The sequence below is a fragment of the Pleurodeles waltl genome, chromosome 4_2, assembly GCF_031143425.1.
Source record: "Pleurodeles waltl isolate 20211129_DDA chromosome 4_2, aPleWal1.hap1.20221129, whole genome shotgun sequence".
Classification (NCBI taxonomy): Eukaryota; Metazoa; Chordata; class Amphibia; order Caudata; family Salamandridae; genus Pleurodeles; species Pleurodeles waltl.
The window spans coordinates 1019813386-1019839868 of record NC_090443.1 but is presented as its reverse complement, the minus strand read 5'-3'; the positions used below and the strand labels follow the sequence as shown (position 1 = coordinate 1019839868).

Sequence of the window (26483 nt, the reverse complement as noted above, 5' to 3'; positions counted from 1 at the left end):
TGAAATAACGTGGACGTTATTTCACTCAGGCTGCAGTGGCAGGCCTGTGTAAGAATTGTCAGAGCTCCCTATGGGTGGCAAAAGAAATGCTGCAGCCCATAGGGATCTCCTGGAACCCCAATACCCTTGGTACCTCAGTACCATATACTAGGGAATTATAAGGGTGTTCCAGTAAGCCAATGTAAATTGGTAAAAATGGTCACTAGCCTGTTAGTGACAATTTGGAAAGAAATGAGAGAGCATAACCACTGAGGTTCTGATTAGCAGAGCCTCAGTGAGACAGTTAGTCACTACACAGGTAACACATTCAGGCACACTTATGAGCACTGGGGCCCTGGGTTACCAGGGTCCCAGTGACACATACAACTAAAACAACATATATACAGTGAAAAATGGGGGTAACATGCCAGGCAAGATGGTACTTTCCTACACAACCCCCCCCCAAACGAAGGACAATAAGACTAGCCATGACCTGATGAGTCTTCATTGTCTAAGTGGAAATATCTGGAGAGTCCATCTGCATTGGAGTGGCTACTCCCCGGTCTATGTTCCACTGTATAGTCCATTCCCTGTAGGGATATGGACCACCTCAACAATTTAGGATTTTCACCTTTCATTTGTTTTAGCCAAAGTAGAGGTTTGTGGTCTGTCTGAACAATGAAGTGAGTGCCAAACAGATATGGCCTCAACTTCTTCAGAGCCCAGACCACAGCAAAGGCCTCCCTCTCAATGGCAGACCAACGCTTTTCTCTAGGGGTCAACCTCCTACTAATAAAAGCAACAGGTTGATCCTGGCCCTCAGAATTAAGTTGTGATAGGACTGCCCCTACTCCTAATTCAGATGCATCAGTTTGGACATAGACATTTTTTAGAGTAACAAGGGCTTTTCAGGACAGGTGCACAGCACATGGCCTGCTTCAGCTCCTCAAAAGCTTTCTGACAGTTTGCTGTCCATAATACCTTTTTAGGCATTTTCTTGGATGTGAGGTCATTAAGAGGGGCTGCAATGGAGCCATAGTTCTTAATGAACCTCCTGTAATACCCAGTGAGGCCTAGGAAGGCTCTCACCTGAGTCTGAGTGGTAGGGGGAACCCAATCAATAATTGTTTGGATTTTCCCCTGAAGTGGTGCAATCTGTTCCCCACCAACAAGGTGTCCCAGATAAACCACCTTACCCTGCCCTATCTGGCACTTTGAAGCCTTGATAGTGAGGCCTGCCTTTTGCAGGGCCTCCAAAACTTTCCATAGGTGGACCAGGTGATCATCCCAGCTGGAGCTAAAGACAGCTATATCGTCCAAATATGCTGCACTGAAAGCTTCCAGCCCTTGCAGGACTGTGTTCACCAACCTCTGAAAAGTGGTAGGTGCATTATTCAAACCAAAAGGCATTACAGTAAACTGGTAATGTCCTCCAATGGTAGAAAATGCAGTCTTAGGTTTAGCATCTTCTGATAATTTGATCTGCCAATACCCTGCAGTCAAATCAAAAGTGCTTAGATACTTGGCAGATGCCAGTGTATCTATAAGCTCATCTGCCATGGGTATAGGGTGAGCATCAGTTTTGGTTACCAAGTTGAGACCTCTATAGTCTACACAAAACCGCATTTCCTTCTTTCCATCTTTAGAATTGGGTTTTGGTACCAGTACCACAGGAGAAGCCCATGGACTGTCAGAGTGCTCAACCACTCCTAGTTCCAACATTTTCTGAACTTCTTGCTTTATGCAGTCCCTGACATGGTCAGGCTGCCTATAGATCTTACTTTTGACAGGTAAACTGTCTCCAGTATCTATAGTGTGCTCACACCAAGAAGTGGTGCCTGGCACAGTAGAGAAGAGTTCTGAAAATTGTCCTAGGAGATTTATGCAATGGTCTTTCTGCTCAGCAGTAAGACAATCTGCCAAAACTACACCTTCCACAAGAGCATCTTGTTCTGTGGAAGAGAAGAGATCAGGTAGAGGATCACTGTCTTCTTCCTGTCCCTCATCAGTTGCCATGAGCAGGGTGAAATCAGCCCTGTCATAGTAGGGTTTCAGGCGGTTGACATGGAGCACCCTAAGGGGACTCCTGGCAGTGCCTAAGTCAACCAAGTAGGTGACTTCACCCTTCTTTTCAACAATTGTGTGGGGTCCACTCCATTTATCTTGGAGTGCTCTTGGGGCCACAGGCTCCAAGACCCACACTTTCTGCCCTGGTTGGTACTGAACCAAAACAGCCTTCTGATCATGCCATTGCTTCTGGAGCTCTTGGATGGCCTGAAGGTTTTTACTGGCCTTTTTCATGTACTCAGCCATCCTTGATCTGAGGCCAAGTACATAGTCCACAATATCCTGCTTAGGAGCTTTTAAAGGTTGTTCCCAACCCTCCTTTACAAGTGTGAGTGGACCCCTAACAGGGTGTCCAAAAAGAAGTTCAAAGGGGCTGAAGCCCACTCCTTTCTGGGGTACCTCCCTGTAGGCAAAAAGGAGGCATGGTAGAAGGATATCCCATCTCCTGCGGAGTTTTTCAGGGAGACCCATAATCATGCCTTTGAGAGTTTTATTAAATCTCTCCACCAGTCCATTTGTTTGTGGATGATAGGGTGTTGTGAACTTGTACGTTACACCACACTCCTTCCACATGGCCTTTAAGTATGCAGACATGAAATTGCTTCCTCTGTCTGATACTACTTCCTTTGGGAAGCCCACCCTGGAAAATATTCCCAGGAGGGCCTTTGCCACTGCAGGAGCTGTAGTGGTCCTTAAAGGAATAGCTTCAGGATATCTTGTGGCATGGTCCACTACCACCAAGATAAACCTATTGCCTGAAGCAGTAGGAGGGTCAAGGGGGCCAACTATGTCAACCCCTACCCTTTCAAAGGGAACCCCAACCACAGGCAGTGGGATAAGGGGTGCCTTTGGGGTGCCACCTGTCTTGCCACTGGCTTGACAGGTTTCACAGGACTTACAAAATTCCTTTGTGTCCTCAGACATCCTAGGCCAATGAAACAGGGGAACAAGCCTGTCCCAAGTTTTCATTTGTCCTAGATGCCCAGCTAAGGGAATGTCATGTGCCAGTGTTAGGAGGAACTTTCTGTACTCCTGAGGAATCACTAATCTCCTGGCAGCTCCAGGTTTAGGATCCCTATGCTCAGTGTACAAGAGGTTGTCCTCCCAGTAAACTCTGTGAGAGTCACTGACATCCCCATTAGCCTGTTTGACAGCTTGCTGTCTGAGACCCTCTAATGTGGGACAGGTTTGCTGTGCCACACTCAGCTCCTCTCTGGCAGGCCCCCCTTCACCCAAAAGCTCAGCAGTGTCTGCTTCCAGCTCCTCTGGTGTAGGTTCTGCACAGGGAGGGAATTCTTCTTCCTCAGAAGTAGAATCCACTGTAGAGGGAGGGATAGTAGGAAGTGGTTTGCTTCTACTAGCCCTAGCTTTAGGGAGCACTTGGTCCATTGTTCCAGGATCCAAGCTTCCCTGTCCTTTTTGCTTTTTGGCCTGAGCCCTTGTCAAAGCAAAAATATGTCCTGGGATGCGCAGCATTGCTGCATGGGCCTCCAACTCCACATCTGACCAAGCTGATGTCTCCAAATCATTCCCTAATAGACAGTCTACAGGTAAATCTGAAGCTACCACAACTTTCTTTGGACCAGTTACCCCCCCCCCAGTTGAGATTTACAACAGCCATGGGGTGGCTTTGTGTTATGTTGTGAGCATCGGTTACTTGGTACTGGTGTCCAAGTATGTGTTGTTCAGGGTGCACCAGTTTCTCAATCACCATTGTGACACTGGCACCTGTGTCCCTGTAGGCCTGGACCTCAACACCATTTATTAGGGTTAGTTGCTTGTACTTCTCCAAGTTATGGGGGCAAGCAACCAAAGTGGCTAAATCAATAGCCCCTTCAGAGACTAAAGTAGCCTCTGTGGTCTCCCTAATCAGACCAACCCCAACTAAATTACCAAAAGTGAGCCCAGCTACTCCCTTGGATTGGCTATTAGTAGGTTTGCTCCCACCACCACTGCTATTAGTAGGGACACTAGGTGTAGCAGTAGGGGTTGTAGTGGTAGGAGCAGTGGTGCCTTTCTTTGGACAACTGGGATCTGTTGTCCAATGGCCTTTTATTTTACATAAATAGCACCATGGTTTCTTTTCCTTGTTCTGATTAAAGGAGGATTTGGACCCACCACCCCCACCAGAGTGTTTTTGTGGGCCTGATGAAGACTCATTTTTAGATTTGTCCCCACCCTTGTCAGAAGACTTACCATCCTTCTTTTTGTTGCCATCTTTGTCACCCCCTGTATGAACTTTTCTGTTCACTCTTGTTCTGACCCATTTGTCTGCCTTCTTTCCCAATTCTTGGGGAGAGGTCAGATCAGAGTCCACCAAGTACTGGTGCAACAAATCAGACACACGATTATTAAGAATATGCTCTCTCAGGATTAAGTTATACAGGCTGTCATAATCAGTAACTTTACTGCCATGTAACCACCCCTCCAAGGCCTTCACTGAATGGTCAATGAAATCAACCCAGTCTTGTGAAGACTCCTTTTTGGTCTCTCTGAACTTTATCCTGTACTGTTCAGTGGTTAAGCCATAACCATCCAGGAGTGCATTCTTAAGAACTTGGAAATTATTAGCATCATTTTCTTTCACAGTAAGGAGCCTATCCCTACCTTTTCCACTAAATGATAGCCATAGGATAGCAGCCCACTGCCTTTGAGGGACATCCTGTACAACACAGGCCCTCTCAAGTGCAGCAAACCACTTGTTAATGTCATCCCCCTCCTTATAAGGGGGAACTATCTTGTGCAAATTCCTGGAATCATGCTCTTTTGCAGGATGACTATGGGGAATACTGCTGCTGCCACCATGGGTATCTAAACCCAACTTCTGTCTTTCCTTCTCTAATTCAAAAGACTGTCTATCCAAATCCAGCTGTTGCTTTTTAAGCTTCAGTCTGGTTTGTTCCACCCTCAACTTATTGAGTTCCCTCTCTAACATTCTGTCATCAGGGTTGGTGGGAGGGACATTCCTAGAAACAGAGCTATGATGGGAATGAACAGAAGGAGACCTGTCCCTTACAGAAGCCACCCTAACAGCTTGGTTAACAGAAACATTACTACCAGTATGGTGAGAATAAATGCTTTTGCTATGATGTGAGACAACACTATTTATATGGTGTGGCTCATCATCATTACCATCTATGCTAGATTGTCTAGTAATGGGCAGGCTAGGAAGTTTCTTTCCTGAATCTTTTCCTGGGGGAGTCCCTGAATCAGATTGAGAACTATTAGGTACTTTTTCAACAGATGGGGCACCTATGGCCTTATCCTGTTCTCTAAGCATGTTAAGTAACAGTTCCAAGGAAGGATTCTTCCCTACACTCAAACCTCTCTCTATACAGAGACTCCTTGCTCTTTTCCAGCTAAGGTTGTCATATGCAAGTTTGGACAGATCAACATTTTGGCCTGTGCCAGACATTTTTAGAGAGAGTTAAAGTGATAGAAAAAGAGAAAAAAGTTTTCAGAACTTTTTGGAAAGACAGAAAAAAAACTTTTTAAACTTTTAAGAACTTTTTGAAAGTTTAGAGGTACTTTTCAGCACTTAGAAAAGAGTGAAAAGAGGAAATGCAAAACTTTTTGGCTATGTGTATATACACTGACCTTGTTTTGTATATTTTTCTCTTATGAAAAGTACAATGACAAGAGTGGTAAGTAGTCTCAAGCACTTATCCCACCACTGCACAACCAATGTAGGAGGCTGGACCGGCTTGCAGTGAGTACCAAGGGGTACTTGCACCTTGCGCCAGGCCCAGTTATCCCTTATTAGTGTATAGGGTGTCTAGCAGCTTAGGCTGATAGATAATGGTAGCTTAGCAGAGCAGCTTAGGCTGAACTATGAGACGTGTGAAGCTACTACAGTACCACTTAGTGTCATATGCACAATATCATAAGAAAACACAATACACAGTTATACAAAAAATAAAGGTACTTTATTTTTATGACAATATGCCAAAGTATCTTAGAGTGTACCCTCAGTGAGAGGATAGGAAATATACGCAAGATATATATACACAATAGCAAAAATATGCAGTATAGTCTTAGAAAACAGTGCAAACAATGTATAGTTACAATAGGATGCAATGGGGAAACATAGGGATAGGGGCAACACAAACCATATACTCCAAAAGTGGAATGCGAACCACGAATGGACCCCAAACCTATGTGACCTTGTAGAGGGTCGCTGGGACTATTAGAAAATAGTGAGAGTTAGAAAAATAACCCTCCCCAAGACCCTGAAAAGTGAGTGCAAAGTGCACTAAAGTTCCCCTAAGGACAAAGTAGTCGTGTTAGAGGAATAATGCAGGAAAGACACAAACCAGCAATGCAACAACGGTGGATTTCCAATCTAGGGTACCTGCGGAACAAGGGGACCAAGTCCAAAAGTCACAAGCAAGTCGGAGATGGGCAAATGCCCAGGAAATGCCAGCTGCGGGTGCAAAGAAGCTTCTACTGGACAGAAGAAGCTGAGGTTTCTGCAGGAACGAAAAGGGCTAGAGACTTCCCCTTTGGTGGACGGATTCCTCTCGCCTTGGAGAGTCGTGCAGAACTGTTTTCCCGCCGAAAGGACGCCAACAAGCCTTGCTAGCTGCAAATCGTGCGTTTGGCGTTTTTGGACGCTGCTGGGGCCCAGGAGGGACCAGGAGGTCGCAAATTGGACCTGAAGAGAGAGGGGACGTCGAGCAAGACAAAGAGCCCTCACTGAAGCAGGTAGCACCCGGAGAAGTGCCAGAAACAGGCACTACGAGGATGCGTGAAACGGTGCTCGCCGAAGTTGCACAAAGGAGTCCCACGTCGCCGGAGACCAACTTAGAAAGTCGTGCAATGCAGGTTAGAGTGCCGTGGACCCAGGCTTGGCTGTGCACAAAGGATTTCCGCCGGAAGTGCACAGGGGCCGGAGTAGCTGCAAAGTCGCGGTTCCCAGCAATGCAGCCCAGCGAGGTGAGGCAAGGACTTACCTCCACCAAACTTGGGCTGAAGAGTCACTGGACTGTGGGGGTCACTTGGACAGAGTCGCTGGATTCGAGGGACCTCGCTCGTCGTGCTGAGAGGAGACCCAAGGGACCGGTAATGCAGCTTTTTGGTGCCTGCAGTTGCAGGGGGAAGATTCCGTCGACCCACGGGAGATTTCTTCGGAGCTTCTGGTGCAGAGAGGAGGCAAGCTACCCCCACAGCATGCACAAGCAGGAAAACAGTCGAGAAGGCGGCAGGATCAGCGTTACAGAGTTGCAGTAGTCGTCTTTGCTACTATGTTGCAGGTTTGCAGGCTTCCAGCGCGGTCAGCAGTCGATTCCTTATCAGAAGGTGAAGAGGGAGATGCAGAGGAACTCGGATGAGCTCTTGCATTCGTTATCTAAAGTTTCCCCAGAGACAGAGACCCTAAATAGCCAGAAAAGAGGGTTTGGCTACCTAGGCGAGAGGATAGGCTACTGACACCTGAAGGAGCCTATCAGCAGGAGTCTCTGACGTCACCTGGTGGCACTGGCCACTCAGAGCAGTCCAGTGTGCCAGCAGCACCTCTGTTTCCAAGATGGCAGAGGTCTGGAGCACACTGGAGGAGCTCTGGACACCTCCCAGGGGAGGTGCAGGTCAGGGGAGTGGTCACTCCCCTTTCCTTTGTCCAGTTTCGCGCCAGAGCAGGGCTAAGGGGTCCCCTGAACCGGTGTAGACTGGCTTATGCAGAATTGGGCACCTCTGTGCCCAACAAAGCATTTCCAGAGGCTGGGGGAGGCTACTCCTCCCCTGCCTTCACACCATTTTCCAAAGGGAGAGGGTGTCACACCCTCTCTCAGAGGAAGTTCTTTGTTCTGCCATCCTGGGCCAGGCCTGGCTGGACCCCAGGAGGGCAGCTGCCTGTCTGAGGGGTTGGCAGCAGCAGCAGCTGCAGTGAAACCCCAGGAAGGGCAGTTTGGCAGTACCAGGGTCTGTGCTACAGACCACTGGGATCATGGGATTGTGCCAACTATGCCAGGATGGTATAGAGGGGGCAATTCCATGATCATAGACATGTTACATGGCCATATTCGGAGTTACCATGGTGAAGCTACATATAGGTAGTGACCTATATGTAGTGCACGCGTGTAATGGTGTCCCCGCACTCACAAAGTTCAGGGAATTGGCTCTGAACAATGTGGGGGCACCTTGGCTAGTGCCAGGGTGCCCTCACACTAAGTAACTTTGCACCTAACCTTTACCAGGTAAAGGTTAGACCTATAGGTGACTTATAAGTTACTTAAGTGCAGTGTAAAATGGCTGTGAAATAACGTGGACGTTATTTCACTCAGGCTGCAGTGGCAGGCCTGTGTAAGAATTGTCAGAGCTCCCTATGGGTGGCAAAAGAAATGCTGCAGCCCATAGGGATCTCCTGGAACCCCAATACCCTGGGTACCTCAGTACCATATACTAGGGAATTATAAGGGTGTTCCAGTAAGCCAATGTAAATTGGTAAAAATGGTCACTAGCCTGTTAGTGACAATTTGGAAAGAAATGAGAGAGCATAACCACTGAGGTTCTGATTAGCAGAGCCTCAGTGAGACAGTTAGTCACTACACAGGTAACACATTCAGGCACACTTATGAGCACTGGGGCCCTGGGTTACCAGGGTCCCAGTGACACATACAACTAAAACAACATATATACAGTGAAAAATGGGGGTAACATGCCAGGCAAGATGGTACTTTCCTACACCCCCCTGGGCAAGAGCCAGGAGATGAAAAATGAAACAATAGTTTTCTATTGTTACATTTTTCATCTGCTGGTCCAGCCAGCAGTGCAGGGGAGGGGCAGGGCCACAGGAGGTGGGAGGGGAGAGTGCACTAAGTGCACATGTGTGTTTGGCCAGCTGTCTGAGGCCGTCCAAACACACATGCCCACTTAGGCTTCTCCAACCCGGCTGTATACAGAGATGGGCTGGGGAAAAAGCACTGACCAAGACTTGTGTCTGAGCGGCAGTCACTGCTGCTCAGACCAATCCTGGCTGGGGAGCCTGTGCTGGTGTCCCAGTGAATGCTGGGACACCACATGGAAGGAAGAGGAGCGCGAGGCGACAGCAGATGGAGACGGCAGTAAGGTACGTTTTATGAACCAGCTTTGGCAAATAATTAAACCTGTAGAAAACAAGCGCAAATTATTAAAATAGCAAAAGTGGGTTTATAAATGCATATATTAAAGCCACACCCGCCCACTTTTGTGTAGGTCTTTTGAAGCAGTTGCATGTGGCTTGAGCAGGACCTCTATTAACAACAAGAACACCCGCGGCGTCATGTAAATATATCAATGCTTGTGAGGGAATTACAATTTGTGGATGCCAGTAGGTATATTTAAGACCTAGTTTCCATAGGAAAAGCATTTGTTATTTTACTAATAAATTTGGCGCCGTTTGACAAATCTTCACGAGGTTTTCAAAACGAGTGTGCCACTCAGTTCAGCTGCTGTCTGGTAAGTTTTATGGAAATTCATCATGCGAGGGCCGAGAGAAAGAGGGGTTCCAAAATGCATTTTTCTCATGCAATTTCCCAAGAGAATTTAGACATGACTACACCTCGAACCGCTGAATGGAATTACACCAACTTTGGCAGAAAGCTAGATCTTGGTACGATCTTGGAAATTTCAACTTTTTGAAATTTGGTGTGAATCTGTTCAGTAGCTTTGGAGTTATTAAAGAAAAAAGAATTATGTATATCTAGAGCAACCGCTGAGGATTCACGCACCAACAACAATGCCGTGATTGGCTGGCCGCAACTTGAGAGGAAAGTTGCAGTTGCCATTTTGTCAATCGGGACACAGACCCCGGGGGAGAAATAAAGATAAAATAGGACCTAGGGGCCAGGATAGAGGTATCCCGACCCCATGGGGCTGTTGGAGGAGTCTCCGAGGGACTCCTCATGGGCAAGAAATTTCCCAAAATGTTTTGTTTGCTCAGCATGGCCGTCAGTGTGAACCTGCAACGGATTTGCGGGTCCAGGCCCCAAATAAACATACACCCATTCACAGACCCACTCAGACACTCACTCACACACCTACACAACCACTCACACACCCACTCACACATCCATACACCCACTCACACACCCATACAGCCACTCACACACCCACACAGCCACTCACACACCCACACAACAACTTCCACTCCCACGCCTGTACAGCCACTCACACACCCACTCACAGCCCCTCAAAACCACACCCACACAACCACACACACCATAGAGCCACTCACACAATCACAGTGTGGGGCTGGCTGCATGCGGGGGGTTGGCCGCACATGGCCATAGGCTGTTGGATTAAGGTTTGGTACTTAAATATTACTTTATTTTCAAAAAACCCTAAAAGTTAACTGAACAAAACAAATGATACCAGGACGTGATAGTAAGGAAATAGAATTTTAAAAAACATAGAAATTCCCTTAAAAACCAACGGCTACAGGATTGTTTAGTTAGTTTCAGATTTTACATACACAAAACTACAGAAATTCAGCAGTTATAGTTATCTCAAGAAACTATTACTCATCCTCTGAGGGATCTATAACTCACACCCTACCCCACATATTACACCAGTCATAACATTTTCTATGACATCGTTGATGTTATCACTGCAACATTTGCAATAAGATTATTGGTGAGAAAACTGGGCATGTAGGGGCGCGAGTTATAGTTACCTTAGGGAAGGAGTTATAGTTTCTAACTATAACTGCTGAATTTATGTGGTGTTGTGTGTGTGTAAAACCTGAACCTAACTATAAAGTCCCTGTAACCTTTGTTTTTTTAGTGAAAATATATATATCTATATTCATACATACATATATATATGTGTGTGTGTGTGTATACATGTGTTTGTGTGTGTGTGTGAATAAATGAACCCTTCACCAAATATCTATCTATTGGCTTGCATTTTGCTTGTTCTCATCACAGCCCATAGCCTAGGGCATGGGGCATTTTACTGGCACAATAATATAGGGCCACTCAAAAATCTTTATATACTAACCTTTTCTGTAGCAAGAGCTACTTCTGATCACTGAAAATCATTGTGAGCTACTGAAGGCTAAACAACTTGCGCTTTATAACCAGACACCCCTACCCCAAACTTCCTTGACTTTAAGCCTAATTTTCATAGAGCCAGATTCTATGGTTTGAACAAAATACTTTGACTAAGGGCACTATGACAGGGCTGCCACGTTTGTCAATGAGAGTGTGGTCTTTGGGGATGTATGTATATTGGTGGATATGGGTAACTGAGATCCACTGTCATATGTACTTGTGGCACAAGGGCATGCCTTTCGCCATATGTGGTCCCGTTACAAGTATAACACAAACATACAACCATGTTTTTAAATGGGAGAAATTTAAAGTGCAAACATGTTCATAATGTCAAACATTTTTCTGCACTTTAAATTTCTTCCATTTAAAAAATGATTGTATTTTTCAATTATAAATATTGCACAGTGTTCTAATGGCCACTGCGAGCAAGAGGTCTGCGGTTTGTAAAGGCAACACTTTGAAAAATAATTTGAGAGAATTAAAATGAAAAGTTAACTTAATTATAAGGTAACTTTTCATTTTCTCCAATTTAAAAGCATTGAGAAACATAATTTTGTACTCACTTCCAATACTGAGTTGACAAGGACTTTCATTATAGAGTTAAATACCTGCAGGCTTCAATTCTTCAGCTCTGTGCCCTGGGTCATAAATCTGACTACATGACTGCTCCTTATCAGGCCCTGCTATCTGCAGTCTGGTGATAATAATGTAAAATAAACACAACCTTCCCTTAACTTTAAAAGGAAAACTGTGACCCTGGGCATATTTAAAAATTAACTCCAGCTATGAGCAACTTTGAAGGGGTCTGGGAGCTACTGGTAGCTGGACTGGTTGGAGACACCTGTACTAGGCTGTCTTCACAAGTATTTCATGGTAATCAGAAGTTTATTGAAAGTTGCAATGTTGATTCATTAGCATATACAAGCATTGGCATATTTACTTATCCTATTGGAATCAAGCCTACTTTTTTTGCTAAGCTGATGTTTATTGATTTGTAACAAAGAAAACACAGGCAGTGCAAAACATACTTTCAGTCTTTATTAGAGAAACCCTGCGCTGCGTGGACGGGCTCCTCCATCTTTGTGCACCAGTTCATCGTATTATGTCAGCCCTCTTAAGTCTGGGGCAGTGGCAGATCTAAACTTCCAGGCAATATCCCTTTTGTTCAGAGTCCTACAAGGTATCGGTCGCACCTCCACCCACCAAGATCTTCCAGCAAACCCAGGAGCGCTATGCGAGGTGATTAGTACACTGGCCTCCCCAGTACGTGGCACAGAACCCTAATATACTGAGGCCCAGTAGCAATTAACAACAGGACACATCCAGACTAAGTAGCAGAAGTCAGCTGCCTCTACACCACAGCAGGAGCCAACCCGCCCGCCAGATCCACAGTAGGGTAAGGTAAGTGGGTTGGAAAAAATGTCACTACGGAGCCTAGGTGGTGTTGCCAACTCTCCTGGTGCCATGAGTGCCTCCCTCCATTCCCCATGGTCCGAGCTGCCGACCCAGGATTGCCAACGTGCTCGCGGAGGGGAGAACAACTCCAGGAAGTTAACAACCAGGGACCTGTGTACACAGAAAATACTGCCCTGACCTAAGGAGTCCGTGAGCTGCTTGGCCTCCAGGGAACTGATCTCGGGGGCCTCTCCAGTGGACATACAATGAGAGAGCAGGGTGCGAGAGATGCTGCAGGAATTTGTAGAATTGGGACTGGTGCAGTTAGAAGTCAGTTTGCGGTTACAGAAAGGCCAGCATATTCCACACCTGTGCCACACTTCACCCAGTTGAGAAATACCAATAAGGTCCGACTACCCAAACCCAGTCAAACTGCTCACCTGTCAAACCCAGGTGGCCCTTCAGAGGGGGCCTGGAGTGGAAGCCTCCCATCCTATCCAGTCCACTTCAGCACACTGCCACACATCAAACACCACCCTGATGAGGTCGGATGAGAGCGAGGGACAGGTGAGCCATATATGCAGTCCATGACTGTCTCCCAAGTTATAAACATCAGCTCCACTCTATAAAGTCATAAAGCCACTCATTCAGTACTTTTAGTTGGGAGGCCCAGTAGTACAGATGCAAGTCTGCAGCTGCTAAGCCACCGTCGAAGGTCGATTGCACACACTTTCTGAAAGCAATGCACGGTACCTGGTTGGCCCATAGAAAGGAGCGCACTACTGCCTGCACACCATGAAATCAAGCACTATTTATTGGAGTAACCAAAGTAGATGTGTACATGTGTTTGTTGAAGTCCCACCTCCTCAACTTTGTGAAGGACATTTGAAGTAGATGCATCTTTCTCAGAAGGGACATTTAGCAAAAAGATGAGTTATTGCAGCTTTCTGACAGACTTGTTAAACTGTTGCTTTTGACTTGAGAGAGGCAAATAGTAAAGTTTTGGAGTGATGCAGTCTTGTTAAAAGACTTCACACTGTTTCTTCTGACTTGAGAAGGACATCTAGAAATTATTTGAGGTACTGTAGCTATGTGAAAGGCCAGACCAATTGGCCTTGCCAATGCTTGTTAGGTTGATGTGATGCCAGTTTACGCTCCTGTGGCCACACTATCACCCTCATGCATGACATCAGGACCCACAAGGAGAGCAATGACTGTGGGGTACACCTCTAGCTGCACCTGCAGGGTGCCATGCTTTAACATCTGGGTCTAGAAATGGTGACTTTGGATTCATTCCTAGCAAATTCTTTGCTCCTAGCACTGTGAACATACTTTCATAATTACCCATTGCAATCTATTCTGGATAACATTTTCTGCTTGGTTCATTTCTTTTTTTTTGTTAAAACAGAATTAAAGTGGTGTGGTGTTGTTCTGAGTTCATCCTAACCTTTATTCTGAACATGGCTGAGATGTGCTTGAACTGACAGTATAATTGAGCTGCACTCAAAGGTGTCCATTCACAAAGCTATTTGCATGGGTATGTAGAGTTTACTTTCCAAAATACCCTCCCCCCCGTCACCTCAGAGTGAAAACTCTTTTATATTCAGAAAAGGTGGTTCTAGACTAGTAAGTAGATTTCTCAAATGTAGATTTTCATGTGGGTGAATTTCCTTAAAGTAGCCGGGGAGAGAGTCTTCCACGGCTTTATTTGTTGGTGTTCACAAACTCGGACTCCTTCCCACCCTCTAAAACACTGCTTCTTAACCTGTGGTCAAGGGACCCCGAGAGTCAATGGCACCTGCTCAGGGGTTCCGCCACAGCTTAGAAAATAAAATTGCATGATCAGATTAATAAAGTGTGTGTAAAAAAAAAGCAAAATGTAAATTTGTAAAATTGAAAATTTTTAAACGTTCTGTAAATGTGAAGGAATTTAAAATTGGAGGCTAAAGATTAGGTTGGTATCCTCAGATTGATTTATGGGAGCAGTGCAAGTACATCAAACAGAATATAATATGGATGATGAGTGGGCCCAACTAAATTTAGGAAAGCTCCAATCTTCCCATTAAAAGTATTTTTTATATGTGTGGTTGTGAGTTAAATAAAATATTTAATAATTTGTGTATTTGTTTGATGAATGCTTGTGTCCATAAATATGTGTATTGTTTTACTGTTAAAATCATCAAAATGACGTAGGCTTGGGATATCTTGGGATATCTGGTTTCCAATAATGACTCAGTGGGTGCCCCTGTATTCCATTAACGATTCAGTGGGGGTCCCTAGATTCAGTAATGATTAAGTTTCACAGAAGTCAAAAGTTTAAAAACTACTTCTCTAAAGGGTTGGAGATTTCCTTCTGTCAAAGTTTGGAGTAAAACTCCATCCAGAGTAGGAGTGTGCAGGGAACACCCCATCATTGATGAAAGTGATGGAATTTTTAAAAACAACCAGCTAGTTGTGAGTCCCCTAGGCCTAATTAAGCTATCACAGCTTGCCTGCATTTCCTAGTATTTAGACGTCACAGGTCTTAAAGGTTTTCACCTCCGAGCCACCAGTAAGATGCAAATACATAATGCATGAGTTAGGGACTCCTCACCCAACATGCAGAGCCTACATTTGATATATTTTTCGCCGTTTGGGGACTGTAATGGAAACCTTAATACAAGTAACTTTCTCTTTTGCTGTAGACTGAGTGGTACGTCAATATATTTTTGTCTTTCATTGTTTTCCCACGTGCTTACAACCATCTACGTGTGTTTCTAAGGCTGTTCCATCTCTAAAGAGCAAAATTTGTTTCACCTGGTTAATAAGTCATTTTTAGGTCACGCCTATGACAGTGCATGTGCTACATGCGCTTTCGCTTGCAAGAGATACATTGCATACAACAAGGGTCTTGAGGCTCACCCATTGCTTAACATTTGTTGGCTTATCTGTCACTCTTATTTTCTGCCTTATAATTTTTAAACAACTGCGCACTTTTTGTTTCACTAAATCACCTGCACTGTGCCGTATCACTTTTAGGGGCACCTATATTTAAATTCTTATTTAAGCTTTGTTTAGATTTTGTTTAATTTTTATTTAAATTGTATTGTCTTTTGGAGAGTAAGAGTAATGTCTGCCTTTTTCTAACAAGGAATGTTTGGCAACAATAAAATGATTAGATATTCTACCCTATCTATTGAAGGTGTAGTCTAAATCATTGCCGTGGAAGTCTAGGCCTATACTTCCCCCTACAGGACTACCTGTGTATTTTTGCCTTAGAATTGGCCAGCGTGTGCTGGCTTCACTTCCTCTTCTTTCGGCTAGAGCATGGACCAAGTACTGATTGCTTGTTTGAGCTTGATTCCTTTCCTTCAGCTAATCACACTGTGATTGAGTCACTACTTAAATTTTTTCTTCTTCCCTGTCATCCAGGTTGAACCTCTTGCCATTTGTAGGTTTGTTTTACTGTGCTACACATGCTTTAAAGAAGGCCTTTTCTCTTTCGAAATGAATATTTACTGTGGGAACAGATGTTATCTGCTTTTATTATGACAATAGATAGTATCCGCTTTTATGGTGACAATAGATGTTTTTTGCTTCCAAATGTATTTTCACTAAGACATGGACATGAGCACAATTGCTTTCTTTATGTGATAGGATTTTTTGCCAAATGTCTTTTTTTCTTTCTCACATCTGAGAGATTAACTGATTCGCTCAGAATCACAGGGGCTCTCTGGAGCCCTACAGCTGTCTTGTCAAAAATCATGGTACTCGCCGCATATGGCAAGATGTTCAATAATTGGTCATCAGGTATAAGGGAAAAGGAGTCTGTTTCGTAGAGAGATGTTGCTAAGCCAGCTCTATACAAGTTGAAAAGTAAAGGAGCTAAAACACAGTCTTGCTTCAGACCTTTGTTTTGTTATTCTTTCCGTAGCAGGGGCCAATACTATTTTTGCCCAGGTATAAGGACTCGGAGTATTAGTTTGGGGGGGGCAAGTACCCACCTCAAGTAATAATCACAGTCCTTGTTGGGGTGTATCACTAAAGCCACTAAATGAACCAGAGCTCAACCCCTGGTAGCTATGGCTCAGTGCAGACATGCTTCTCTAAGAGCCAATGTGTACAGTATTTATGAAGTACCAAAACAGCAATAAAGTTAAAACACAACACAAGAAAAAACATCAAAATGACAAAATAATCCCATAATGTGAACTGAAGATATGAGTTTTTAAAGGTTAACTAAAAATAAGTGGCAAAAAGCGTAAGTGGCAACCATGGTCACCTGGTTATGCTTGACTGTTACCTAGACGAGAGTTGAGCTGAATGGGATGGAAAGCGAGTAGGACAGAGTAACCTGGTTCAACACAATAGAAGTCTTACCTTTGGACTTAGTTTACAAAATGAAAGTCGATAATTCGCAGCAGGGCAAGGTAGCAGGCTGTGGCTAAGGAAGGCTCCACAACAATAGATTTGGATGAGTTCTAGGTGATGCTGTTGATTTTTGGTGGGAAAGCTAAGTAGGAGAAAGTTTAATTTTGCGCCCAGTGAAGGTTCCAATAATTTTGGCCCCTTTGTCATGTGAAGATTTCTGTGTTCAGACTAATTCACTTTTTAGGAACTCGGATTCCTGCAGGCTGAAGCCATATACCTTTTTCGCGAGTTCACGCTGAACCAGATGCTGCTGTGGAAAAGCTTTAAGTGGGAGCAAAGTGCCCAGCACCAACATAGCTTTGCTGGATTGGCTTGGCAATTTGTACCTTGTCCTTTGGAAGTCTGTGGAGCCAACGTTTCGGGTGGTGTTAGGAGGAGTACACTTTGACACAGCCCAGGGTTCTAGGACCTCAGAAGCAGCACCTGGGGTCATTATTCATTCCAACAGAAGCCCCAAACATTATTCAGAGTAGGTCCAATTGGAACTGGTCATCCTAGCTGGGAAGTTCAAAGAAAGGCTTGTTGCAGCTTGTTGTGTCCCTGTAGCTTGAACAGGAGGTCTGCCTTATGAACTTTAGTTTCCACTTTTTTGTCCTGGTTATAAGAGGGAGAGCAGATCCATTTCTTCAGCACGCTTTTTAGCTCTCACACAGCAGGTTAAGTCATCTTGTGATTATCAGCAAGTCCAGTAGTGTTCTGAGGAGGTACTGCAGATGCCACAGTGATGCCTGACACCAGCCTGTGGGTGGGGGAGACTCCTGTTCCCTCCTCAATCAATAGAGTAAAAGGTCTCAGCTGTAACCCTACCAAATCATGCTGCATTTCCTGTGTGCCCTACAGCAAACAATCCCACAGTGCCACTCCCAACCTAAAACCAAGATGGCAGAACTTTCCTTCCTCTGTGCAGAGCTTGTATGCCCACCCCAGACGGTGTGGCCATAGAAATTAGCAACCTTCCTAAGCCAGTCTGAGGACAGCTCCTCTTCCACTGGCATTGTTGTCTGCCTAGCTGAAGGAACAAAGGAAGATCCTGCCCAGGTGTAAGCTAACAAATGCCTTAGGCAGAGTATGACTATTTAAAACTAATCAAGTTCCTGGTCACATTCCACTTGGCTAACTGTCAAGGGACCAACACCTCACCACATTGAGGCCCTTTGTCCTGCTCTGGAAGCAGTTTTCACGCCTCATTAAGGGGGCTATTTAGCTGCTAGGTGACAATTGGAACTGATGCAAAATTGGGCCTCCAGAGACTTTAGTTAGGGAAAGTGTAACTTTCTAAAAGTATATTTTCCTTAAAAGTTATTAGTTAATCAACATTCTATTTTACCATTAAATTGGAATTAAAATAACTATTAGAAAGAGTCTTCAAATGTTATTTCTAGCTGTTTCCTAACCAAAATTGACATTATTAAATGCAATAATGTAATCCACTCATTTCTATAAAAAATAGACAGCCTTGCTACAGTGAAAATAGCTTTTGGGTCTTTTACACTATAAGGAACCATTTAACATTAAAGGTTTACCTGTCCTACTTTTAATTACTATGCACCCTGCCCTTTGGGTGATAAGGCCTGTTTTAAGAGTGGCAATATTTAAAAAGGGGCTGTGTTGACAGATTGAATTTTCATTTTAAAACTGTAATAGCCCGGCTACAAACAGTAGGCCTACAGCCATGTTAGCATTTCCACTGTAGTAGGTGGCAAAATAGGTGCTGAGTCCACTACCGACATTTAGCTTAAAGGTCCTGGATACACATTGTACCAAATACTAGGAACGTACAGGTAAGTTAAATATTCCAATTATGGCTATGCCAGTTTCATCATGTTGAAAGGGGGAGCACAGCTTTACCACTGTTTCACAGGGGTAGAGTGCACAGAGTTCTACAGCCGGGAAAACAGCCAAGGCAAAAATCTGGGAGTACACCACACAGAAGATGAACATTTTCTACACAGGTACTCAGATGAAGGCTGCACCCTAAGTAGCTTGGAAAGAATGTCCCAATGTGTCAGTTTTTCCCACCCATTACAATGATCAAAGCAATCATGGGTCATTTTGAAATCAACAAATGCATTGTATAACAGGTGGGTACATTTTCAATTTGTTTGCATATACCTAATTGGTAATTCATAAAACAGTTTGGGTCATATTATGGGACACTCTTGTTAATTTTGTAAATCTGCATACATTTGAGGATAGGGAATGGATGGTTGCAGGTTCTTTTTTTTCCTTCATAGATTTCATCATATTCACTGCAAATCTTCACCTTTGGAAAACTCAGAAGTGAGTTGGTATTCCTGGCCTGGCATTCTTTCCATGAACCACAAAAAGAAGTGTTTTGAGGTGCTTATCCAGTAGTGTTAGTACTTACTCTATACCTAGAGTTCATGACTTGTGCTGGTGCACTGATTGTATGGAAAGCATTTCCAAGGTGTGACGTTCATTCTGAGAGAGCTGCATCACACTAATTCAGTCTCCTCTTTTGTACTTTTTTTTCACTAGGTATTTTACGGATCGTTTCCACAATGGTAGATCTCAGGGTGCTCCCAAAGGTGTCCCTTGCAGATGAACCCATCAGAATCTTCATCTCTGGTCTGGAGCCCAATCAGCTGGTGACTATTAGGGCATCACTGTTGGACGAGAAGGGATTCTTGTACATCTCAAGGGCTTTCTATCGAGGCGATGCTGCTGGAGAGGTGGACCTGGAGAAAGCAGCGGCTAGTGGAGGGGATTACCGAGGTGTACTGCCCATGGGCCTTCTCTGGTCCTTACGCTCTGAGAAGCCTTTCCATCGGCTCTTGAAACGAAATGTAATTGGAAGTCCCTACCGGATTACTTTTGATGTTTTTGATTCAGTGCAGCTTCACCCATCTCCTTCCATTATGCCTTTGGCCAGCCAGATGATTGAGCGGTGGTACGTGGCACCTGGTGTGCAACGAATAGCGATCCGGGAAGGCAGGGTGCGGGGAGCACTTTTTCTACCTCCAGGTGAGTGTGTCCTTCCACCAGAGCTTTCATTCTTTCAATATGTGCTATTCCTTGTCCCTCACTGCCATCTGCGACATTTCAGAGAGACCTGCTTGCAACAGTTGGATCCTGCTCTTAGTTTCTTTCATTATTTCAGTAGGGTAATTGTTTGTTATATGTTTTTGGTTCAGTGCAGTGTTTGCCTTTTCAATTGTCTCTCAGTGCATCTGGGTGTCTGGGATGCAGACTGCGGTCTGCTGTTTGTCGTTTAGACCAGTGGAAAGGGTTCTGTGGTTGTGGGAAGAGCCCTTGACTATGCACCAAACTTACACAACTGTGATCTAAGGCTAATATATTCCTGTGTGAGGGGAATAGATTGGACATTTTTGAAGAATGTTGTGACTGGTCGGGGATTGAGGGGGTCATTCTGACCCCGGCGGGCGGCGGTCGCCACCCGCCTGGCGGGAACCGCCATTTGGCCGCTCCGGGGTCAAAAGACCGCTGCAGCCATTCCAACCTTCCCGCTGTTAGCGCCCGCCGGCCCAGCATGAAGGGGGCCTGCAACACTGAAGCCGGCTCCGAATGGAGCCGGCGGTGTTGCAGGTGTGCGACGGGTGCAGTTGCACCCGTCACGCTTTTCACTGTCTGCTAGGCAGACAGTGAAAAGCCGGCTGGGGCCCTGTTAGGGGGCCCCTGCACTGCCCATGCCAGTGGCATGGGCAGTGCAGGGGCCCCTAGACACCCATTACCGCCAGCCTCTTCCTGGCGGTGTAAACCGCCAGAAACAGGCTGGCGGTAAGGGTGTCAGAATCCCCATGGCGGCGCTGCTTGCAGCGCCGCCATGGCGGATTCGCCCAGCCGGGGGAAATCCGGCGGGAAACCGCCGGACCCGGTTTTTTGACCGCGGCTTTACCGCCGGGTCAGAATGGGCAGGGAAGCACCGCCAGCCTGTTGGCGGTGCTTCCGTCATTCGCGGCCCTGGCGGTCTTTGACCGCCAGGGTCGGAATGACCCCCTGAATGTGAACTTTTAACAGTCTTACACTGTGAAATCTCTTCAAAGAAAGACTGGTGCCAACAGAAAGTTGGTTTGCACTGATGACCACTGCCTGAAATCACTGTTTCCTATTGTGTCGAAGGTGGCTGATAGGTGGAGTGGTGTAAGCATGGAATTAGAAAGTTCTGTTGTGTTGGAAGGTGCAGTTATGATGGGGATGGCAGTTCTGATGTTCGGGACTTTATCTATGAAAAATGTGGACAGCTCACTGCACATCTTTTAGTTTTGAGAGATAGCAGAGACAAAGCACTGCTTTTTGATAGACTAAAGGCTTCATTACATGTCAAAGATGTCAATTCAAGCTTAACCCATGCCTACAAATCCCTCCATGACCTAGGCCCTGCCTACCTGAACCACCGACTGAGCGTCCACCAACGTCCCAGAAAACTCCTCTCCGCTCATCCTAGCCCTCGCGCAGTTACCAAGAATCAGACGCTGCCGCACCGGAGGTCGCCCCTTGTCCTATTTAGCCGCCAAGTCCTGGAACGTTATCTTCCTCCCTGACCCTCTTCAGAAAGGGAGTCAAAACCTGGCTTTTCAACCAACGCAGCAGCACAGCGCCCGGATACTCACCCGGGTGACGAGCAGCACTCTAGAAATACAGCCTAACGTACCTTGGAATGGCGAATGTTAATTCTGCCCTCATGTTAACTCTGGGAATCTCCTGAGAAACAGGGAGTTACCAAGGGACTTTGGTATTTCCAGGTCCAATTCCTGTGGGAGTTCTTCATTTTGTTTGTGGTCCCACTGGGATGAGAGCCACTTTTAGCAGTTGAAAACTTTGCTGTGAAAATCACAGGTCTTTAGTGTTTCTGTGGGTCTCCTGTACTCTTACCGGCCCCCTCAGGAATTCCGGGGTGCTCACAAAGATAGGATTTCTGTTTCCTGAAAATATAACATTGTGGCAGAAGGAACAGATGGTTTTCTTTCATGAGGATTTCTGAGAATCTGTGCTAGGTGGATATGTGCCACATGTTATTTCTAGCTGTAATACAATAACCCAAGAGGTTTTTATAGTGCAGACTCCTGTGGACAGTCTCTTCCTGTTCTCTTCCGAAGGACTTTGGCCTCATTTCTCCTATATTGCAGCCCTGATTTAAAAGAACATTAAGGCTGTCAAGAACCTGCCAAAAATGTTAAATACATTTTTAAACATCCAAAACCTCTGAACCCTAAAAGTGAACTTGGATACCACATACAGAGACAACATGTTTTGTTTGTAAAAGTACTGCCCCAAAAAAGGTTTCTATTCTTGTGGGAGGAAAATATTTGTAGTTTCTATGTAAACACTGAAAAATAATAAACTTACTCAAAAGTGTAAACTTACTCAGAGTGTAGGTTACCTTTGTGAATCAGACCTAGTGTTTCCCATTTAAATCTCACCTGCTGCCCACAAAGGTCTTTTATGGTCTAGTTTCAGGGACCGGAGCCGCCGTCCACAGCGGGCAGATGGGCTCTCTGGGCCCAAATCAACACAAGAACACAAACAGCATCTCTCAGTGACATCACTGGCGTCCTCGGCTCGGAGAAGCACACACAATCACCCAGAAAGTAGGTAAAGAGGCAGAATGGCATAGTTGGTACTACACTGCCAGGTACTATCCTTTTGACCTTCACCCTCATGTTCCTTTTAGTCTCATTACAGCTCCACAGAAGGCCCACATTGCCCAGTCTAGAAATGTGCAAGTTAAGACCATGAATTGTTGATAGATTTGAAAATGAGGAATGCCTACCAGGCAAAATGAATTGTCACGAACTGCCACCTTAATGAACGGTCAGCTTGTCAGCAAAAATCAAGACTTGATGGAAAAAACTCATTAAGCTAGTGTTGATACTTAGGGCCAGATGTAGAAAGGGTTTTGCGCCTCGCAAACAGTGAAAAACGCCATTTGCGAGGCGCAAAAGCCTCTCCAGTATGCAGAAATGCTTTTTGCGAGTCGGATCCGACTCGTAAAATGTATTTCCGACTCGCAAATAGGAAGGGGTGTTCCCTTCCTATTTGCGACTCGCAATGCAATTCAATTCCATTGGAATCGCAGTTACCATCCACTTGAAGTGGATGGTAACCCAGTCGCAAACGGGAAGGGGTCCCCATGGGACCCCTTCCCCTTTGTGAGTGGAAATAAAAATATTTTTTCAGAGCAGGCAGTGGTCCAATGGACCACTACCTGCCCTGAAAAAATCCGAAACTAAAGGTTTCGTTTTTTTTTTTTAAAGTGCAGCTCGTTTTCCTTTAAGAAAAAAATTATTTTATTAAAAAGCAGTCATGGACATGGTGGTCTGCTGTCTCCAGCAGGCCACCATCCCTGTGAGTGCCCATTCTCGCAATGGGGTTGCAAACTGCGACCCACCTCATTAATATTAATGAGGTGGGTCTTTGCGACCCCATAGCGAGTTGCAGAAGGTGTCAGAGACACCTTTCTGCATACCAAATTGCAACTTGCAATTTGCGAGTCGCAGGGACTTGCAAATTGCAAGTCGCAATTTGGATTTTTCCTACATCTGGCCCTTAGTTAATCCAATAATTACTTTTAACACTATTTTTGCCTCTCTAGAATCCACTCTTTTTCTCTTTATATTTTATTCTGTTTATGTTTTTTTGTCCCTTCCATTTTTCTTAAGTTTCCGCTGTCATCTCAATATTTTATTCATGACGCCCCACTGTGATTCTCCCTAATTCTAAACATATCTTCCATTGGTCGTGATACTACTGATAAGCGCATACTTTTACTGGTGCGCAAGCGGAGGTCCTCTTCCCACCTCAGGTTCAGAAACCACAAGTGCTCTGGTGAGATGCCATCACTATTTTCACCACTAGAAGTCGACTGGACCCTGGGACCAAGCGAGGAGTGTGGTAACTGGATTCCTTCAATTTACACCAACAACATGAAATGCATAAGCAATTAAAACACCATGACCACTTTATCCATAAATAGGCTACAAACTGAATTAAGTTTCAAATCTTTATTACAATCCCAAAATCAATGTAACAATGGTGCGCAAAGCTAAGTTATAAACATACATAAAAACCATGGGCTGACCAAAATGTCTGACGAGATCAAGTCTACTAAACATCAATACGGTTAAACACTCCAAAAGAATAACATAAATTAACAAAACTACAATGTGCACATTTACTTAAGATTTTAAAGCAGATGATGGTGACATTTGTAAATCATAAAAATTCAATTAATAACAATCAATTTCAGGGCTGGGCCATCATTAACTCTAACAGGAATGTGGACTTGCATGTGTGGAAAAGGGCTACCAAAGCAGGCAAAACAAACTAAGAGCAACAATAATTTAGAAAATCATCTAACTGGGGTTACTCTCTATACAGAATATGCTGGTGTTGTCACCTAAGCTGAAAAGGAAACGAAGAAACTACATTTAGTTTATACCTCTCCTCATGGGACAGCAGACAAGAAAGATACATCGAATAGAGCGTTCACCCTCTTGTGATATCAGTAGACAGCAGCATCGGGACAGTGCAGAACACGTGCTTCACATAGGTCAGGTCAGCAGTTGAATCAGAAATGATTGGACATATTTGTACTGAACAGCATAAGCAAATAGGGACATTTAGAACTAAGGAAACTTGTAACCTAAAATCAAATGTGGCAGAAGGCTTAGAGAGGGGACAGGAGCTCATAGCATGAACACCCAAGAACTTTGAGGCTTCGGCAGACAGCAGCAGACTCAAAGCAGGAGTAGACTGAGAGACTGACTAAAAGTTTCAAAGTGTCTCACTAACTAGAAATGACCACAGGCTTGGGACTGGTCCTCCAGGTGGACTCATCTTACACACAAGAATCAGCATCCAGTGGTAGCCGCTGACACCTTCAAGTTTGCAACTATTCTGGATTTTCTCAGAGAATAATAAGTGATTATTCCGATGCGTTCATAAGTTCTGCCAAAATATTACATTTTCTAGTTGATTGCAACAACAGGATCCTCTTTCACAGTTCACAGAATGAGCTAAACAATTCTCAGATGAGATTTATTAAAGTTTCTTGTCTTGCTCAACAGCTAGAACAAATATTGTTACTTTGTCGAAATCCAACCATGTCCTCAGTCCTTAATACATAGGTCATTCAACGCTCTGTTACAAAACATTCTTCTAAAGAGGGACGGCAAGCACAAGTGAGTAATCTAAACTGGAGTGCACTCACTTGGAATATGGAAGCCAAAGTGAGCCTTTTTGTTCACCAAAATACACTTTTCAGTTGCCTTTGGTTGAGAAACAGTCAAGTGCTCCTGTAAATCACAAACATGCTCTTTTAGCCTGCTGATACATTAACTGTGTTCAAGAACTTAAGGAGACGATCTCTGAATATATTAAGTTCAGAGTCGCAATGAAGGAGGCTGTGTACGTTCAATCACAAGGTTGTAATGTGGGCCACATTGAAAGATGCTTGAAACAGGGACAGAATGAGACCCTACTTTGTATGTGCAAATGCGGTTGAGCAAATGGCCAGATTAAGCCAGAGCTAATAAAGTTGTCAAGCACGTACAAAAATTGCTCCATACATGTATCGCCAGGCGGAGCCATTCAAGCAATTGTGTGACAAGGAACAGCTGTGCAATACTGCTGGAAATATTGTAGCCACTTTAGAAGTCGCTACAAAAGCATTGTAAATGTTACTAATCAGCAGTGGTAGAAAGGGCCCATACGGTGGCCGGAATGTAAACTAACTTATTGTGAAACAACCACTGGAGGAGGTCAAGTGGCCAGATTGAAAGACAAGTTAGCCAAAAATGTACTAATTACGTTGGCGTGCCCATTGCGAATGCAAATAAGGAATTCAGAAACTGTACTGGAAAATAGTGAAAGCGTGCTTACTAAAAAATGAAAAGAAAAACAGTTTACATAAGCGAGCCGATTCAAAGCGCCACTGCCACCGTGAGTGCGAAGGAGAGACACAAAAGGAAAAAGAAGGTTGCTCGCCGTCAAACATATTAGCAAACGTGTAATTATCCATGTAACAGGGTTGGTCCCTAAGGCAGTAACAAAACCACCCCAAGGAGGGACAAACGTAAAGCATTTACCAATAATAACAAAGGATTTTTGAAAGGCAAGTCCAGGAATGAGTGATAATGATGGTTAAAAGCCCAAATAGATGCCAAGTCGTCGGAAAAGCCGCACGTAAGCTCTACCTAATAATTCAGGTCAAAGTGAACAGAATAAGCAAGTAATTTTCCTTTACTGCTGCAGAAATAAATCTTCAGGCCTACTGAAGCTAAGAAAGCCTTAATACGTTCTAATTCAATTTGATACATATCAAATCTGTTGCGCATTTTACAGTTTAAATTAAATATGCCAAGCAAATTATTTTACTGCAAGGATTATTTACGACATTAGAACAATTTAAACGTGCATTTATTTTTCTGCACATGTGTGACTTCATGTTAATTACTTCAGTTAAATCAGTATCAGTACGATTAATTCATGTTCATTTAATATTTCAGTTCTAATATTCATCTAATAAAATAACATTAATTCTAATAAAATAACATTAATTCTAATAAATTAACATTAATTCAGTAGCTTACTTGAATATGAATGCACAATTTCTCATGTTAAAAC

The 26483-nt window shown here is 44.3% G+C and overlaps 1 protein-coding gene across 2 annotated transcripts in view; it reads left to right on the top strand.

Moving 5' to 3' along the window:
- LOC138293603 (acyl-coenzyme A amino acid N-acyltransferase 2-like) overlaps positions 1–26483 on the top strand; it is an 81621-nt gene that overhangs the window by 17672 nt on the left and 37466 nt on the right. Inside the window, exons 1-2 of one of the 2 annotated variants that reach the window (XM_069232874.1) lie at positions 12127–12473; positions 19377–19862. In XM_069232874.1, coding sequence (XP_069088975.1) covers positions 19400–19862 — 463 coding nt within the window. In that variant the 5' untranslated portion in view covers positions 12127–12473; positions 19377–19399. Of the gene's footprint in view, positions 1–12126; positions 12474–19376; positions 19863–26483 lie in introns of those variants that run through there. The other variant, XM_069232873.1, reaches the window with a different exon arrangement.